Source organism: Tenrec ecaudatus, chromosome 1 (genome assembly GCF_050624435.1).
Source record: "Tenrec ecaudatus isolate mTenEca1 chromosome 1, mTenEca1.hap1, whole genome shotgun sequence".
NCBI lineage: Eukaryota > Metazoa > Chordata > Mammalia > Afrosoricida > Tenrecidae > Tenrec > Tenrec ecaudatus.
Window position 1 is genome coordinate 38,968,988 of NC_134530.1, and position 18,649 is coordinate 38,987,636.

At 53.0% G+C, this 18,649-nt stretch overlaps 1 protein-coding gene across 1 annotated transcript in view; it reads left to right on the forward strand.

Moving 5' to 3' along the window:
- The window catches only part of FHAD1 (forkhead associated phosphopeptide binding domain 1), a 145,393-nt gene that overhangs the window by 117,561 nt on the left and 9,183 nt on the right, over positions 1-18,649 (forward strand). The window contains exons 20-29 of the mRNA XM_075561659.1: positions 896-1,121; positions 3,120-3,204; positions 5,433-5,539; positions 7,604-7,763; positions 9,002-9,134; positions 13,589-13,718; positions 14,593-14,720; positions 16,168-16,263; positions 16,930-17,150; positions 17,858-18,023. Coding sequence (XP_075417774.1) covers positions 896-1,121; positions 3,120-3,204; positions 5,433-5,539; positions 7,604-7,763; positions 9,002-9,134; positions 13,589-13,718; positions 14,593-14,720; positions 16,168-16,263; positions 16,930-17,150; positions 17,858-18,023 — 1,452 coding nt within the window. The remainder of the gene's footprint in view (positions 1-895; positions 1,122-3,119; positions 3,205-5,432; positions 5,540-7,603; positions 7,764-9,001; positions 9,135-13,588; positions 13,719-14,592; positions 14,721-16,167; positions 16,264-16,929; positions 17,151-17,857; positions 18,024-18,649) is intronic.

The window sequence follows — 18,649 nt, forward strand, 5'->3', positions numbered from 1 at the left end:
TAGGCCTAGATGCCGGTCACGAATCTAGATAGCATCCACACACCAAAATACTAATAATTCAATGCCATCAAGTCAACTCTGACTCATCGAAAACCCCCAGGGACAGAATACAGCCGTGTCTGTGGGTTTCCGAGGCTGGGACTCCTCCCGGGAATAGAACGCTTCCCCTCTCTCCTGCAGAGCAGTTGACCTTGCAGTTAGCTGCCCCTCGGGTCACCCACTCCGCTGGCAGGGCTCCTGCAAGCTACTAGAGTCTCCGCCCCCAGGGAGCTGCTCCCACGGGAGCAAGAAATAGAGAAACTGGCTTATTTCAGACAGCAGCCAGCCACTGGGGGAATGAAATCAGATGATGGAGGAGACAGTAGTGGAGGCATCTCCTTTCGCTTGATGTTGAGGGCCTCTCTAAGGACGTGACGTGATCTCTGAGACACCAGGAGGGCATGCCAGGCAGAGGGGCCCACACGGGCAAAGGCGGCCTGTGTCGGGGGAGACCAGAACCTGTTGTGAGTTGCCACTGAGATCACTCCATCTCCGGTGACCTGGTGTTGCACTTAACAAAAGGCAGGCCGCCCCGGCACTGTCCTCCTTATCTCTGGGATGTGTGAGCTGCCAGGTGCAGCCATTGTGTAAATCCATCTCCATGCGGGCTTTCCTCCTGTTCCCTGGCCCTCCACTGGGCAAACATGATCTTCGTTTTTAGTGACTGATTCTTCCTGGTGACGTGTCCAAAGCCAGCAGTGAGAGTCTCACCATCCTTGCTTCGAAGGAGCCTTCTGGATTCGTTCCTCCGACACGCAGCCCCTGTGTGGGAGCAGGAGGGGCGTGTGGTCATTACTATCGCTGCCCCCCTATCCGACCCCCATGATCTTCTGGATCCGGTCCCCTGTCTCCCCAGATCCTGATGGAGGAGCGGATGCTGCTGCAGCAGCAGACCACCAAGGCCCTGCAGGACGAGCGGCAGTCACAGAAGCACGGCTTCGAGACGGAGATCGCCGAGTACAAGGAGCAGATCAAGCAGCACGCGCAGACGATCGTGAGTCTGGAGGAGAGGCTCCAAAGCGTGACGCAGCACCACAGGAAAATAGAAGACGAGATCTCGGCGCTGAAGGACGATGACCCAGGTAGGCCCCGAGAGACCGGGCGGAGAGCTCGGTGTTGGGGGCGGCTGCTCCTTGTCTTCTGGACCCAGGAGGCTGATGGATGTTGGTGGGGGGGGGGGCTAATCACAGGTTTTATAGGCGCAATTGTTCAGTTCAGATATAGATATATTAAAATAAAGTCATAGAGAGCATGAGAGAGAGAAGAGAGATTGAAATAATGGAGCCAGACACAGTTCATAGTGGCATGCTCACCTCAGTCCCGCTTGGTGGTCCACGTGGAGATGGGAGACCAGAGGGGAGGACAGAGGGGGAGGGGGAGGGGAAGGAGGACAAGGCTAAAGGGAACAGGGGAGCGAAGAGGGTGGTGGGGAGAGAGGGAGGGGAGTGCTGAGAGAGGCCAAGGGGGATCTTTATTGCTAACCAAGGCTTATATATCTTTGGGGGACGTGCAAACCACTAATTATAGGTAAAGACCTGTGTCACAGGAAGGGGTTGCACTATAGGTTATACAGCAATGAGAGGGGGACAATCTAGGGATATACACACAATAGGAAGAGGAGGGATTGGGGGTACACATGTGACAAGAAAGGCGGATCCTAGATTCAGGATGGCCCTCTGACTTTGGTTGTCACTGAACAGGTTTGACCTGTTCTCTGGATCAACTTGGGAGAAATCTTTCTGTTTCCCACTAATGGAGAAGAAAAAGCCCCCCCCCATTTAAAAGAAGCACGCGCGCACACACACACACCTCCTCCTGGTTACACAGCAGGGTGAGGAGCTCTCAGACCCAGTTGAGCTAAAAGTCACGACTGGAGATGGGCTCTGCGGCAGCCCAAGGAGCCAGCAGCCTGTGGCAGCTGCCAGGGGCACTAGGGGTGCAGAGAGCAGGTGGAGCGGAGCCATCTTTTCCCCATGAAAACCTCCCAAAGGCGCCTCGCTGCCATCGGCAATTTACGACTCGACTAATGCAGATTCGTCTTTAAAAATGATCCCTGCTGGAGCTGAAAGAAGAGCTCAGCGCCATGAGCACTTCATCCTAAGGGGCCACGGCACCGAGCTCCGGAACACTGTGGGCACATTGGTCCAGCTGAGCCTTCCCTGCGGGGCTGTCCTCCTGCACTGTCGGGTGTTGGGCTGGTTGAGACTCTCAGAAATGTCTCCTTGTTGAATGCCCCCTGGGGCAAGTCACCCCCACGCCCACCCCACCCGTGGTGGAGGACCACAGCTCTAGCCCTGAGCCCAGAGGCTGAACTGTCAGGACTGACCTCCTGCATTCATTCCCGCATTCGTTCTCTCCACGCCTCCAGTGGAGCATCGGTTATCTTCTTTGCTCCTGCTGGCCAGTGAGCCGTCCGTGAGGGACCCATAGCTAACTCAATCAGTGCCCTGACAGCAGTCTGTGTGAGAACAGGATGGACAGGACACTCGCAAAGGCTCTCTCCGGTTCCTAGTCCAGGGCCCGGGTCCAAGGGAGGGAGTGTAAGCTGGGACCTTCCGGGCAGCTTTGTCACCCAGCCATTAGATCAGTGCTGCCCTCACGCAAGCATTCTGTGCTTGCTGACCAAATTTGGGGGTGAGCAGGTGGCTGGGTGTTGAGGGTCAACATCAGGAACAACGGCCCATGAGTGAGCAGGGAGGAGGACAGGGACGAACCACGGGTAGAGTGGCCTTTGTCACGTCTCCTGCCTGGATGGAAAGGAGAAAGAAGGACAGGTGTTAGGACTCAGTGGGTCTGAACCCTGGCTCCGCCTCTCACTAGCTGAGCTGAGCGGTCCCAAAAGGGCCCATGACTCCTCCATCTGTTTCCCAGTGTGTAAACACAGGTAATGCTCCCGGCTGGGAAGCTCACATGACCTCCCCTACGGGCCTCGCCCTAGCCCGTGGCGCAGCACGTGGGAGGGGCTGCCAGGTGTAGGGCAGGCCTCTGCGTGGGGAGAGATGTCCTGTGTCTGTGAGCAGCGGTAAGGGTAGCACCCACGTGTGAGGGCCTACTAACACTTGTGTGTCCCTCTGGCACAGTTCAAAAGGAGGACGTGCAGCCAGACCCTCCCAGGACACCTCCGTCGGAGAGCACCATCAAAGAGGACCTGTGCAACCACCTGATGTGAGTACCCGGGGGAGTATGGGAGCGCCCCAACGTCCTCAGAGAACAAGCACACCACGGCCCCTCTTGCTGGCCATCGCTTCAGAACAGCAACAAATGATGGGGGCGGGAGGAGGGCTTGGAGTCTTCTCATGGCTGCTTGGCTTTCTGGATTCCTTTGGGCAGTCAGGAGTGAGCTGATGATAGCTACATTCTGGAAGAACCAGACAGGTCTGCATTCAAATTCCAGCTCCAGGTGCATGACCCTAGGCAAACCCAGTCACCTCTCTTAGCCTTAGCTTCTTCATTTGCAAAATGGGAATGTCAGACATGAATGCTTGGTCCGCAGAAGGCTGGGGCGGGTGCTACCTACTACTGCTATAGCTGCCGTTCCTAAGGGGCTGATAGAGCTGGCCCGTGCCTCTGGGCAGGGTGGAATATTTGAACAATGGAGACCACTTGGTAGCACAGGGTCCTGGGAAAGCACGAGCTACGAAGTTGGCCTAAATAGTCTTCAAAGGTCCCTCCACAGGCTCTCGGGGGTCATTAAGTCTATGACGTGGGTCTGAAGGAATTGACCATTTTCAGAGAAACAAAACCCATGGCTGGCAGGGTCCCAGAAACCACTGTGAAGCAGCATATAAGCAAGAGGACTATCATGTGACGCAGGGGAAATCCTCCCAAAGCTTCCTGGAGAAGACAGACCAGCAGGCTGACCCTCACATTCAGCTCCGTGCACCCCTGGGGTCTTACCCAGAAAGACAAAGCTATCCATCTCCACTCCAGTCCCAGCTTTGAAACACTGCCTTCGGCTCGTTCCATGGTGGAAAACTCCCTCTAAAGATCTAGCGTCTGTGCCTTGAAGAAGAATTAGCACCCACACTGTCTCACTCAGGTCTCCTTCCTTGGGTACAGACATGTTTGAATGTCTAAGGTTTCATCCTCAAGTTGGAAGAGTTCTAGCCGATCAAATAGATAGATAGATGATAAAATATACGCATGTATTTTAATCCCGTTCAATTATCATTAATATTTTCTTTTGAGATACTACCCACCACCATTTTGCTTAATTTCATAATAAATCCACACGTTGCCCTCAAGAGTCCATAGCTGAAGAGTCAAGTCTGAATTTCAGGAGCCTGTGCACTCAAAGGTGAACATTACTACCACCTGAGGCTCCTCACTCCCTTCTGCCCCAAGGCGCTACCTCTCCATCAACACACGCACACACATAACACGTCTTCCTGGGAGCTGAGATTGCTCAGAGCCACATCCCATGATCTCCCAGTTCAGTCCTCACTCGGGCACCCCCTCTGCCCCTCTGCAAGGCCCCCTTCCCATGGGCCACTGCTCCACGGGGTGCGGCCATCCTCCCTGTCACCGACCCTGCGCTTCACCGTGACAACAGTACCCTGCTCTCTGGGCGGGGTGAGATGGTAGGTGAAGTGCCCCATCTCACTATCCCTGTAGGCCACTTGATTACCTGGGCCCCAACGCCCACACCTCACGAAGGCTACGTGGACACCCGTCTTTGCCTCTGGCCTCACCTCTCTCCGCCAGGAAGGCTCACAAGCCCGTGGGTGAATGGAGTCCCTGGAGTGGTGCAAAGGGTCGACACGCTCAACTGCTAACTGAAAGGTCGGTGCCTCAGAAGAGAGGCCTGGTGATCTATTTCTGGGACCCCCACAGCACACACAGGGCACTACCGTGAGTTGGCGCCAGCTCGATGCTGACTCTCTGTCACTGGTGAGCGCATGGAAGAGGTCCTCCTCCTCTTCCTCCTCCTCAGAGTGCTCCTTCCTCCTTGGGCTAACACGATCAAAAGCCCGAAAATACACCCATTCCCGCCAGCAGATGCCTAAGCAGTGTGGGGCCTCACCCGCATGCAGGTCGAATTTCAACCTCGGGCCAGACCCAGCTGGGATCCTCTGTTCCATCTTGATGGACATTGAAACCACCAGCTGATGTTGAGCTAATCCCAAGCTCAGGGCGACCCCACAGGTGCTCTGCAATGTTTTCCACTGCTCATTTGCTGGAAGTGGATCTCCAGACCTTTCTCCCGTGGTACCTCTTTCAGTTAGCAGCCGGATGCACCAATCACGCACAACACCGACAGTACACCCAAAAAGGACGATTGCTGTGGGAGGTGGTCAAGCTTGACCTTGGTCCCCTGGCTGAGACTGGTCCCCGGGGGCCGCCAGAGCGCAGAGCGAAATGAAACTGACTTTGCCTGTTCCCGTGTGTTTCAGAGAAGATTTGTTGACGGCTCAGAAGGAGATCCTGTCCCAGCAGGAGGTCATCGTGAGGTTGAGGAAAGACCTTACCGAAGCCCATGGCCGAATGTCAGATTTGAGAGGTTTGTGCCATTGTCTGTGTGTCTGGACATTCTGAGCCACTTCTTCAAGAGAAGAAAGAAAGAAGGATTCAGAGACGGAAACCCCGGGCCTCAAAACCGTAGTCAACCTGCAGTCAGTCCTGTGCAGCAATAGGTCTAGTCATTGGGGCCAGCAATCCACCTGAGCCGAAGGCCCAGAGGAATGGAGAGGAAGCTTTATTTTGCAGGGGGCGGAGCAGGGGGCAGAGTCTTCTTTACCCTCTGGGGATTTCCCACTGAAAGCAAAGGCCTGGAGAGCAGCCCTGGGCCACCTGGACAGGCCCGTCTGCCCAAACCTCACTCACTAGCTTTGGGACCAAGGGCCAGGTGTCCCTTCCCGTCCTAGACAACACCTACTTCCCAGCACTGATGCCCTTCCCAGCAAGGGCCGCCTAGAACAGGGGAGAAAGAACACAGAGTTCTTCTCCCTCCTGGATGGACACAGGCAAGGGTGGCTTCACTGCCCCACCTGGCTCTTCTTCTGTTTTAGTTCTGCATCCCCTCTGCTTGCCACCATCTCGTTCCCCTCCCTGGTCTTCAAGAAGCCCTGGTGGTGACGTGCATTACGCATTCGGCTGCTCACCACGAGATCAGCGGTTCAAAACTATCAGCTGCTCCACAAGAGAAAGACCAGGCTCACCACTCCCAGACAGATTTATAGCCTCAGAAACCCAGAGGGACAATAGAGTCGCTAGGAGTCAGAATTGACTCCATGACGGTGAGTTTGCCTTTTGAGTCAAAGACATAGAAAGGCATGAAGACATATAACTGAAGTCAGGAAGATGGAGGGCGGGAGAGGAAGGCCCTTTTCTCTTGTCCCCATCTCAAACCCTGCGTACCCCAAACCCTTCAGGGCTATTGTCTCCCTTTGGCTATCCCTGTTAATACCCTCAAGGCACTGATAGCTGAATCTGTCCAAGAGTGATTTTTTTTTCCTCTGCCCCCTGAAACATCATAACACAGAGGCTGCGAGGCCTGCGTCTAGACTTGGGAGACATTGGGCTCAATGCTTCAGCTGCCAGTCCCTTGACCTCTCTGAGCCCCAGTTCCTTAGTCTGTCATGTGGGAGTGTTAATAGTCCCTGCCTTGTGATGGTGGGTGATGCAGGTGTCTGTTGGGGGACTCCTCCAGAGTCGGGCTCTCAGAGTCGTTTCTTTGAGAGGCGAGTCCTGGAAACACCAGTGTGGGAGTGAGGACGGGAGACGGAGAGGGAAGAAAGCCAGCAAAGGGTGTGTTATCAGCCAGGTTACCGTGATGAGCTACCAGCACTTTGCTCTACCAGGAAGTACTGTTAGTAAAGGAGGAGGACATAGGCCTCCCAGGTGACCCGTGTTAGGGGAGGGAGCTGGTGATGTGCAAGCCATTTCCCTCACGTCGGCTGGAGGGGGCTGCCCCTGGCAGACACAGAGCAGGTTCCCGAGGCCCCGAGGGACTCGGACTGGGATGTGTACAATTCTAGCACGCGAGGCAAGAGTGCACAGTCCCTCCAAGAGTCCGAGCTCCAGGAGCGGCCATTGTTGTGGCAACATTGCTGCAGTCCTGGAAGGTGTAAGCAGATCACCTGGCTGTTACTGAAACCAAAACCAAACCAAACTCACTGCCACTGAGTCCACACGACTCGTGGTGGCCCTCCAGGGCAGGGTAGAACCGACCCATTGGGTTTCTGAGGCTGTCACTCTTTACAGGAGTAGAAAACCTCATCTTTCTCCGGCTGTTCTTAAACCCAAAAATCCAAACTCATTGCCATTAGGTCGATGCTGACTCAAAGCAACCCTACAGGGCCAGCTGGAACTGCCCTGATGAGTGTCAGGGACTGTAACTTTACATCAGTGGAAAGGCCCGTCATTCTTGGCTGGTGGTGTCTAACGGCTGACTTTTAGTTAGCGACCTACCGGCTAACCTCTGGGCCCCCAGGACTCCTGGCGGGTGTTACTAAAGCCCCTGAGAATTTCTGGAGGGTGGGCCCGCCTCGTAGTTCTCACAGGCATCGTAGATCTGCTGTGGTGCTAGGAGGAGACCCCCTCACGGGCTTTCTTGTCACGCCAGGGGAGCTCAGCGAGAAGCAGAAGATGGAGCTGGAGCGGCACGTGCTGCTGGTCCAGCGGCAGAGCAGCGAGCTGAGCATGCTCAAGGAGCAGATGGGGCAGATGACCAGCCTGGTGGAAAGGAAGGACCGGGAGCTGGAGACTCTCCAGGAGGCACTGAGGTGTGTGGGGGCCCGAGGGCCTTACACGGAAAGGTTAGGCAAGTGAGAGAGCTGTGAACCCGTCGCGTTTCAGCTTCCCAGCTTCATCCAGGAAAATGAGACTTTGCTCAGTTCTGTGTTTTCTCAAACACTCCTGCCCAAGATTCCTGAGGGCAGGTCCCAGGGCAATGCCACTTCCTTAGGAAAGCGCTGCCTTGCCCGTGCTCACCCACGTGGCCATGGGCTCCTGCTCAGCCTGGAGGGGGGTGGGGGGGTCCCTCAGATCTGTCCTCCCGCCTGACCTAATCATCACACAGCAGTGTGGTTAATGGCTCTTCCACTGCCTGCCTCCCCCAGGAGGACAGGGTCTGTGCTGGCTCCACCAATGATAGACAGACGCCCTGGCACTGGGACAGGAAGGAAACATAACTGGTATCTGCGGAAAATGAGCCATCTAGTCACCAAAATGAACAAACCAGCGGTGTCCGAAGTCAACTTCAAAGCACGAAATGACGCCCTTGCTGTCCCACAGGTCCTTGCTAAGACAGACCAAATGCTTTTGCATTCTTGTCGATTTTGTCAGAGGAATGAATGTCTGAGGAAGTGTGACGTTTCGGTAGATACTCCCCGGGCCTCCAGGCTGCGGGCAAGGCAGCTTCCCGGCTTGGTTAAAAGAACAGGCTGCAGATCCAGACAGCCTGGGCACAAAGCCGGACTGCCCGTTCCCAAACTCTGTGCTTCTCTAAGAGCTAGCAGAGTCCCGTCTATAAGGAGTTAGAAATGGTGGATCCACAGCCAATGCCCCACCAACACCCCAAGGGGCTGTCCTGCAGACCCCAGGTGGGGAGCGAGGACTGGTGCTGACAGCTCTGGCCAGTCCTCACTGTGGTTGTTGGGGGCAGGCTGGAGCCAGCCCATGGGGCAGAATAGAACTGCCCTGCAGGGTTTTCTAGGCGGTGATCTTTATGGGAGCCGACTACTAGGTCTTTCTCCCAAGAAGCTGGATGGATTGGAACCACCAACCTTTCAGTCAGTAGCCAAGGGCTTGCTTTGACCACTGAGCCACTGGTGCCCCTTGATATATTCTAAGTCCCCTGACATCAGATTCTCTAGAAATCTGGTGCAGAAGACTCCAAGATTGAAATGCAGCTCCTTACGGAAGCGAGCTCCCCTTTCTGGTTTTGCCAGTGGGCACCTGTGCCTGGGAAGCTTGTGCTGTTGGCACCCCGCTGCCCGCTGCCCCCTCCTCTCTGCCCTAGGACTTCCCAAGAGAAGCACAAACTCCAGCTGAGCCTGGAGAAGAACCAGAAGCCCCAGGATAAGGTCCAGATGTGCGACATCTCGGTGCAGATGGAACCGATCCAAACAGATATTGTCTCCAACAGCCCAGAGGTGAGTGGGCACATGGCAGGAGCGAGTTCTGTGGCGGCCTTCTTTCTTTGCTTAGAAACATTTTTATTTCTCCATTCCAAAAGTGTATCATTCAATTATGGGAAAGATGAAAAGTCGAAAGCCCCACCTGTTCACCAGCAGTCAGTCCCCAGAGCTCATACCTGTCACCAGCGTGACGTGTGCCCCATCAGGCCTGTCATGCGGAGACCACTAGGTGCATGTACAACCGGGAATGCCCAGTGGTTGGAGGATCAGGCTTGGCTCCAGCCTACCTGCCTTCAAATCCCAGCTCTTCCACTTAAAACTCTGGGACCTCAGAGAAGTTACTGTGCAGGAGTGCCCTTGTCCAGAAAGTGGCTGTAATGACAGTCCTCCACTTTGTGGGCTCATTAGAAATCATCTTATTTATATACACATAAACACACAAAGAAATTAAATGTCCATAGATATTTCTTTAATAGGCTTTTGCAAAAAAATAAATAATAATGGTATCATGTATATTCTGCTACCTCCCCGACCCTTAACGCTATTTAATAGTCCTCTTGTGAAGTCAGTATACAAAGATCAACTTCATTCTTTGACATGGCTTCCCAGGATCAGTGTGTCCAACTCAGTCAGTCCCCTCTTGCTGGGCATTTAGGTGGGCTCTACTTTTCCATGATGCTACGGTTACAATCCTTGTTCACATAGCCAACAGACGCCTAGAGATGTGAATGGCTGGGGCCAAAGGACACCCCAAATTGTGCTCAATAGAGTCCGACCATCTTCCCAAAGGGCTGCGGCTGCCTCCTGGGGAGTTTCCCCTGGGTGCCTGCCTGGAAGCCCATGACAAATCAGACGCATCAAACAGGAAACAGCCTGCCTTTGAGTGGGAAGGCCTGTCGTCAGCGCCCTTTCCCCATGCCTGTGGCTCTGATCCTCTTCATTGTGGGCACGGCAGTTCTTCGAGCCCAGAGATGCCTCTTTCCCCTGGCTGAATACAGTAGCACCCCAGACCTCGACATGCAATGCAGTCGAGTTCCAAATCAATTTTTCCCATAATAAATAATTGAAAATGGACTAATCTGTTCTCGACCACCAAGGTTTTGCCCTAAGCTTGCCTTTTTATACAATACATTACGCAGAAATCTCAAAGTAAATAAGTTCAGAGTTAAATAGTATAATTTAAATAAGAAACACGACATTTAAAAAAATCTTTAAAAAAAAAAAAAGAGGCCCTGATGCAAAGGCTTAAGTGGAGAGCAAATGCTTTGAAAATGATTAGGGCAAAGAATGTACAGATGTGCTTTATACAATTGATGTATGTATATGTATGGATTGTGATAAGAGTTGTATGAGCCCCTAATAAAATGTAATTTAAAAAGTCTTTAATAACTACAATATAACCCATACCTTGAGATGGATGAGGATCTAGATCTGTGGACACAGATGTGGAGAGAGTCATTGTTTGGAAGGGGAATCCCCTTCCATAAAATCAAGTTTTTTTCCCTTCTTTGCCTTTTTTCACTAGGACCTAGCTGACTTTCTATAAAAATAAAAAAAAATCTGTCTAATATGGTCTGCTATTGGTGTTTCCTTAAGTGTTCTCTAAAAGGATTTACTAAATTATCATCAACTATATCGATAACACAATTAACCAGTTCCTTACCATGATGATTCTTTTAAAAAAAAACTTTTTTATCTAAAAGCAGTACAAGAAGCCACAAAAACTAACAAAATTATAGCAAACCGCTTGGAATGCAGCCACAAAAGGTTTAAACAACATGTACTAACAACGCGAACTAACACCCAGTGACCGACGCACAAATGCTTTGGTTTACAAACTCACGTACAGTCAGTCGGATTTCAAGGTTTTGTTCGAGCTCCGATGCAAAATGTCCTCGACCTTTCGCGTTGAAATCCGATGATGTCGAGCACGAATGAGGCCGAGAACCGGGGTTCGGCTGTGCATAGAAGCGCTCTCTGAACTGGGAGTGCCCAGCATTTCAGTCACAGGCTCGGCTCGGGACTTGCTGTTGGAAACAGGCTCAAAGGTGTCTGTTTGCCTTCTTGCTTTCTCAGAGGTGCCTCTTCCCTGCAGGACTGCAGAGAGCCCGCAGCTCGAAGGCTCTGGGGTCCAGTCTCTGTCAGCAGTCATTGTCCAGGGTCCTGTGATAGAAGTGTCTCCTCGTTCCCAGGGCAACCAGGAAAGCAGCAGCGGGGGGGGGGGGGGGGGGGTGGGGGTGGGGGTGACACTCATTACCCGAAGCCCCATGGGGCAGGGAGCCTGGGTCACTCTTTTGGAATCTGAAACTCTCCGAGTGAGACTTGGCCTGTACTCCGTCACTCTCAACTGCCACTAGTGTCTCTTGGATGCGAGACCCAGGAGGCCTGCGGCCCACGGTGCAAATGGCTAGGCAGTTCTCCACTGAACCACAGGTTGGCTGGTCAGGCCCTCCCCGAGGAACCTGGGGAGAAAGGCCTGGCGGTGAGCTGCTTCTGAAAAGCCCCGCCCTGAGCTCCCGATGGAGCACCGCTCTCTCTGCACACACGGGCTGGGCACCGCGCAGAAGGGACGCCAAGGCTGCCGCTGGTTTGGTTTTGCTTTGGGTTGGGCACAGAGAAAGGAGTTCCCACAGGAGCCATGCCCACGCCCACCTGCCTGGAACTCTGCACTGTCACGTGGGTTGAATTGGATTGTTGAACTGGGAGGCCATGGTTTTGAGTTTTTATGATGGGGGAGGGAGGGAGGAGGGCTGCAGGGGCGTGGTTGTGGAGGCTGAGGGAGGAAGGCTGCAAGATGAAAGGGGCCGGAGGAAGGATTTGTTGCTTCTCAGAACAGTTTTCCACTTTCAGGCCACTTCCTGCTCTGTAAGCCAGGGGTGGGTCAGAGGGCTTAAAAGTTGTATGAGAAAGAATCTCTATCCTCTAAGTAAATAAATCCCAGAGCAGCCCTGCGTAAGGGTCACGTTCAGCTCCTCAGAGTTTGAGGCTGTCACCCAGCCTCCCTGCTGTGGCTGTCCCCACACTTCCCAGGGCTCAGTACCACCTGCCCACACACATTGGCAAACAACACACACACATACTTCAGATCATTCACTCCGAGAGCAAACAGGCACCTTGGGGTGAGATGAGCCAGGCCAGTCTAGGACCTCCCTGGGAGGCAGAACAACCTTGCAGCCTCGAAACAGGTTGGAACCAGGATCCAGAGGTCCTACAAAGGAGGTCCTACTAAGTGCAGCCAGAGGAGATGGAGCCCCTCTTTCTCTTGGCTGCTTAATAAAGCTTGGTGAAATGAATGAATGACGTCGCCTAGAGAAGCAGTTTTCATCTTGGGGTCCTCAAACGGCCTTCTGGGAGTCCTTGGGCCTCCGGGAGTTGCATGCAATTGTGTGTGTGAATTTTTCTGGCAGGAGACTCCCTTCCTTGTGAGTCTCGTTAAGGCGTGTAGATAACCTTGTCTGTGTCCTCCATAAAAGCACGTCTAGCCTCATGCCACACAGTTCGGTAGCCGCTAGCCACCGTTGCTATCTGGAATAGTGACAACGCACTGTGCTCTGCCAGTGCTCTACCAGATGCTCCGGGGGTGCGAGTGACGGTTGCTGCCACGTTGGTTGGAGCCCCCCACCCCACTGCAGAGAGTTCTGTTGGCACGGCTGCTCTGGAGCCCTGGGGTGCTCAGTGGTTTTCCTTTCTCTACACTCACCGAAGGGAGCACTCATGCCACTGTGAGACAAGCATTAGACGGCTAACCACAGGTAGCCAGTTCAAACCCACCAGCTACTTCTCATGAGACAGGGGAGGCTGCCTGCTCCCATGAAGAGCGGCATCCTCGGAAACCTTAGAGGGGCTTCATGAGTTGGCATCAACTCGATGGCATTGGGGGTTTAGACCAGCCAAGAGCCAGGCTATCAGATGTCCCTAGAAAGTACTAGGCAATCATCCTTCTACCCCGTGAGAAGCAAGAGTCATGCATAGAAATCGATTTGATTGTTTGGAGATGAGACCAAGATGACATCCAGGGAAACTCGGGCTGAGAAGAAGTTCAGGAGAACAAAAATCAATGAGCAAACAGGGATCTTTTGTTTACAGGGAAGGTCAGTAGGTCAGAAATTGTCAGTCTTCCTGAGACAGCACTATATTTGAGATGAAAATTTAAGTCCTTTTCTGCAAAACCTTCGCATGGTGCTAAGATCCTGGCGTCTGCTGTGTGTAGATCATGCCCCTCCTCCGAATAAAATTCCCTGCCATCCACTCAATGCCTACTTCCAATGACCTGGAGGACAGGGAGATAACTGCCCCCTCTGAACTTCTGAGACTGTCACTCTTTACAGGGGTAGACAGCCCCATCTCCCTCCTGAGGAGCGGTTGGTGGTTTAGAACTGCTGACCTTGTGGTTAGCAGCCCAGTGCATAACCACTATTCCACCAGATCGTTCCCTAATAAACCTGTTGTCTGCACCATTCTGGCCACAGGAGCAAGCCTTCAGTGATCTGGGAGCCAAATGCAAGGGGTCTCGGCATGAGGAAGTCATCCAGCGTCAGAAAAGGGCCCTATCTGAACTTCGAGCGCGAATTAAAGAACTTGAGAAGGCCTGCTTGTTGAGTAAGTGTCCCTGGTGGTGCGGGGTTTAAAGCACTGAGCTGTGAACCAAAGGGTTGATGGTTCAAACCCACTAGCTTTCATAAAGGTCAGGCCTTGGAACCCCTATGGGGAAGTTCCACCCAGTCCGAGAGAGAATGCTGCGCGCTGAACAGCAATGGATTTGGGTTTGGCTTTTTCTTTTCCTCTCTCTTTGCTGCTAACCATAAGGTCAGTGGTTTGAATCCACCAGCCACTCGATGGGAGAAAGATGAGACTGTCTACTCCTTTAAATATGTAAAGTCTCGGAAACTCAGAGGGGCAGTTCTACCCTGTCGCTCTGAGTTGGAATTGAGTGGGTGGCAGTGGATTAGGTTTTGATTCGTGCCAAGAGCAGTGGACACCTGACCCTGGGGGTTCACTCAGGGGACAGACCAATTTGCCAGGAGTCCCTTCTTGTATCCCCACCATCCCATCACAGAAGGGACAATCTGACAACCAAAAGGTGGGCAGGATCTGATCTCACAGTCAAGTGCTGCCCTTGCTTCCAAACAGTTCACTGCATGATCCGTACTTGCCCGCCTTTGCCCCGTGGACACTTTACCGAGAACCTACACCGTTCACAAGTGAACACTGGGGAACATTTTAGGATGGGCTCTTTAGCAGAGAGGCATCCCTGAGTGCTGCAAACAGTGAAGCACTTGAACACACTCAGACGCCCGCAGAAGAAAGCCCTGGTGACTTATTTCTGGACGGTCCCAGCCAGGGAAGTCCTGTTCCCACAGTGAGAGCCGGGAATCAGAGTCTTGCCTCGTTCTGAAAATCCACAGCTATGATTATTGCATAAAATAACTTCCCACTGGGCCTTCTTTTTGAGTCTGCCTTGTTTCTCCTGTAGATCATAAGGACCGACTAGATGACCCCTATCTAGAATTAAAGACCTTCAGAATGGAAAAGAATGTCCAGAAAGTATTATTGGATTCCAGAAGTGATTTTCCAACTCTCTCAAGGATAGAGAACCGAGGGGTAAGCAAGCCTGGAGAAAGTCCGGGTGCTGCAGCTGCCTCTGCAGTGGCCCCGTGTGCCAAGGGTGGGCATGAGGGTTGGTGCCTGGGGTGTGCCCTGACATGGCTGTGCTACTGGGGGTTCAGGGCCAAGACCTCCCTTTTCCCTGGCCAAACCCACTGTCCAGAATTTGAATAGAGAGATGCCTACTTTATAGAAGGCTGAACAGGGAGCCATGGCCAGGATACCCAGCAGGGTGACTTAGAACAGAGGCCATGGATTTGCCTGGCATTTGCTTTTTTGCGGTAAACTGAAAACCAGGAAGGCCTAACTGGTCTCAGGAAGGAGCCATGAGTCAGAGGACATGGGTTCTAGAGTCAAGGAGGCCTGTGTCCAGATTCCAGTTCTGCCAGCTGAGAGTGGCCTCGGGCAAGTCTCTCAACCTTTCTGGGCCACCACTCCCAGGCTGCCAAAAGAGGATGGAGAAACTAGAGGCATCTGTGTAACGTACCTAGCCTAGTGGCCAGCTCATGGGAAACATGTACTCAATGGTGGTGGCTGTTCTTCAATATTACCATTGATGTATCCTTACTCAAGCAAACCTGCTGTCTTCTGGGGGCTGTGTGGCTTTTTATGTGCCGGGATTTTGAGAAGTGATTCAGTTCTCAGGTGGATGGGTGTTTGTGTAACACATGGTGATTAACAGCTCAGGTCTGCACCAACCACGACTAGACGTAAACCATACGGCGGCTTTTAAAAGAAGTATCAGAGCCACCCTGTCTGTAGTGGCCTTCCCTCCATCCTGGGGCCCTAGGAAATGTGTTGGTTTCCTTGATCAAGACAAACATGCTTTTTCCAGGGCTGCGAGTGTCCCATTTAGGAGGCTGGGACTCAGCACTTTGTACCTTCCTCTTGGTGAGGACCTTGTTCCCACCACTGACCCACAGAGCATGAAACCTCCTGGCTCGTTAGTAACACCCCCTCCTCCAAGGTTGGCAATTTAAAAAAAGGAGGAGTTTCAGAATTAATTCAATAATACTCAATAACGATTCTTATTTGTGGGGACTGCCCTATGTCCTGCAGTGTGCCTGGCGGTACCCCTGGGACATGCCAATAGCAGCCGCCACCACCCCTACACAAACACGGTTGTGAAAGCCACAACTCTCTCTGGGGGCAGGGGTTAAAATGGGCCTGTGTTGAGCGCCACTGGTCCAGTAGAGAGGGGGTTAGGCTCAGCGAATGAGACCAGGTGTGGAGCATTCCAATCAGAGCTGGACTCTGGCGGGCCCGATCTCAGAAAGCAGGTGACAAAGGCATTTGATTCGGACTGAGTCGTCAGGGATGGAAAATGAAGGTCAACTCCTTTAGGTTCCCTTGCTCCCTAGCCACAGCTGGTTGTAACATCTGGCTGTCAGAGGCCATGATGGCATCCAAGAGAGAATGTTTTCTTGCTTTTTGCTTTTTTCAGTCTCAAAACAGCCCTTCCAACTTGGGGCCCATCCCGGCCATTGAGAAGGCAGGGAAAACGGACGCAGTGGAGGCTTTGGATCTCAGCGAGAAGCTGGTATGTAAATACACCCTGCCTCTCCTGCCCAGCGCCCAGAGCCCCTGCAGTCAGCGTTCACCAGGGGGTTGGCTCACTGGAGCTTATGCACCTGTTTAGTTGTAATAATGACTCCACACGGCCCATTGACTACCCCAGCGTGGGCCAGGAATCACCTAACGGAATCCCTTGAAAGTCTAGGTAGTTAGAATAAATGTTTATATCCATTGTCATTTCCCCACACTCTCAGTTCACAAAAAGGTACCAGTGTAAATGGCTTGGGGAGGGGACGGGGCCAGGGAATTAGAGGCTTCAATGGCACTCATTTCCAAAGCATGTGTTTGTTCTCTACAACCGTAGAAGCTGCATGAGCTAGAATTAGGCATTCATTTATTTAGCGCGGCCACCAGCAGTCATGGGCAATGTCTTTGACCTGAGCTCTTGCCTTGCAAACCAGAAAAACTCAACAGCAACTCACTGCCACCGAGTGTGGATTCTGACTCAAAGTGACCCTATAGGACAGGGGAGAACTGCCCTGGGAGTTTCCAAGACTGGAACTCTTCACAGGGTTAGAAAGCCTCATCTTTCTCCTACGGAGCAGCTGGTGGTTTCAAACTGCTGACCTTGGGGTTAGCAGCCCAATGTGAAACCCACTACGCCACCAGGGATCCTTTGCTTGCCTTGCAGTACTTGGATATGAGTAAAACACTCATGAGTCTGATGAACATCAAGGATATGCCAGGCCAGGTGTCCATGAAGTACCTGTCCCCCAAAGAGAGGGAGCGAGTCAACCAGCTCCGACAGAGGGACCTGGACGTTGTGTTTGATAAGATCACCCAACTCAAGAACCGGCTGGAGAGGAAAGAGGAGCTTTTGAGAGGCTACGAGAAAGACATTGAACAGCTCAGGTACCGCCCAGTCGCCCTTCTCCTAGCTGACCCTCAGGGAAGCAGCAGAAACCAAGGACTGTGACAGAGGACAGAAGGCCCAGGGTGCCATTCTTAAGATACTGGGGAGGGAGGATGGCTTGGACCTGGTCGAGGCGAATCTCTCTGTGAGAAAGCGGTCCTTGAAATACCCATTCTCTCTTCTCTCCACTCTCTTCATGCCCAAGCTCAGTCTCCTGTGAGCCACGACTTCGGTTTTACCAGGTGTGTGCTTTTGCTCCTGGAACCCTGGTGGCGTCGAGGTTACAAGTTGGGCTGTGGTCCTCAAGGCCAGCAGTTCAAAACCACCAACCATTTCCGCGGGTGAAAGACAGGGCTTTCCCCTCCCGTAAAGACTCGGAAACTCACAGGAGCAGTTCTACCCTGTCCTGCAGGGTCACTATGAGTTGGCATCAACTGGATGGCAGTGAGTGGAAGAGCTTTTGCTAATCCAATCCTACGTTCAGCCCTACCTGTGGCTCCCGCTCCAGGAAGTTAGTGGAGACGGTTTTCATACCTGTTGCCACCCTCATGCTAAACAGTCCACCCCTTGGCTAGGTATCCCACCCTCTGACCGCCAGATGTGTTCCTAATGGAACCAATGAGCGAGATGCATATGAAAGTAGGTTGAGAGCCCCGCCCCCCCAGGTCTAGGAGGGGAAGAGCCTGAGTCCCTCCCGTCTGCCCAGGCAGAGCAAAGTGTCCATTCAGATGTACCAGTCGCAGGTGGCCAAGCTGGAGGACGAGATCTACAAAGAGGCTGAAGAGAAGGCCCTGCTGAAGGAGGCCCTGGAGCGCACGGAGCAGCAGCTGTGTCAGGAGAAGAGAACCAACAGAGTGATCCGGCAGCAGAAGGTGAGAGGCCCGGTTTGGAAACAGCCCAGCGTGGCCCAAGGAGGGGCCCAGGAGGGCGGAAGGCATTTGCTGGCGTATGGAGGGTGGCAGAGCGGCTGTAGTGTTCGATTTAGACTCTGGCTCTACCCCTTGCTGTGTGACCATGTGCAGGTTTCTTAACCTCTCTGAGAGTTAGGGTATTGCATCCGCATCTATAAAAACAGTATCCCACTTCTAACTTCACGAGGTGGGCGAAGGATCATTATCAGCCTTGACAGCCCCAGGCGGATCCTCTGGAGGGAAGGCCAGACACATTTCCCCTTTCCAGCAGATGTGGATACCATCTGGCCCTCCCCCAGAACTTCCTGTCTCTCTTCTGGGTTCGATCACTCACGGCAAAGGCCACTCACAGACCACACTCAGGATTCTGGGGTTGATTGGGGGGCTGGGGGGTGGGGAGTAGGACCTTACAGGTCAGGATTAGAAATGACTCAAGAGAACATCTTTTCAGCTGACAGGCCTCTCTCTGGTCCTCAGCCTGGTCTCTGTCCTGCCCAGGCAAGTATCACAGAGCTTTTTAAGTCAGGGTGCCGCCACTCTGCCGGCAGGCCTCCAGCCTGGAGGAGTTATGCCTGGCCGGGTCTACA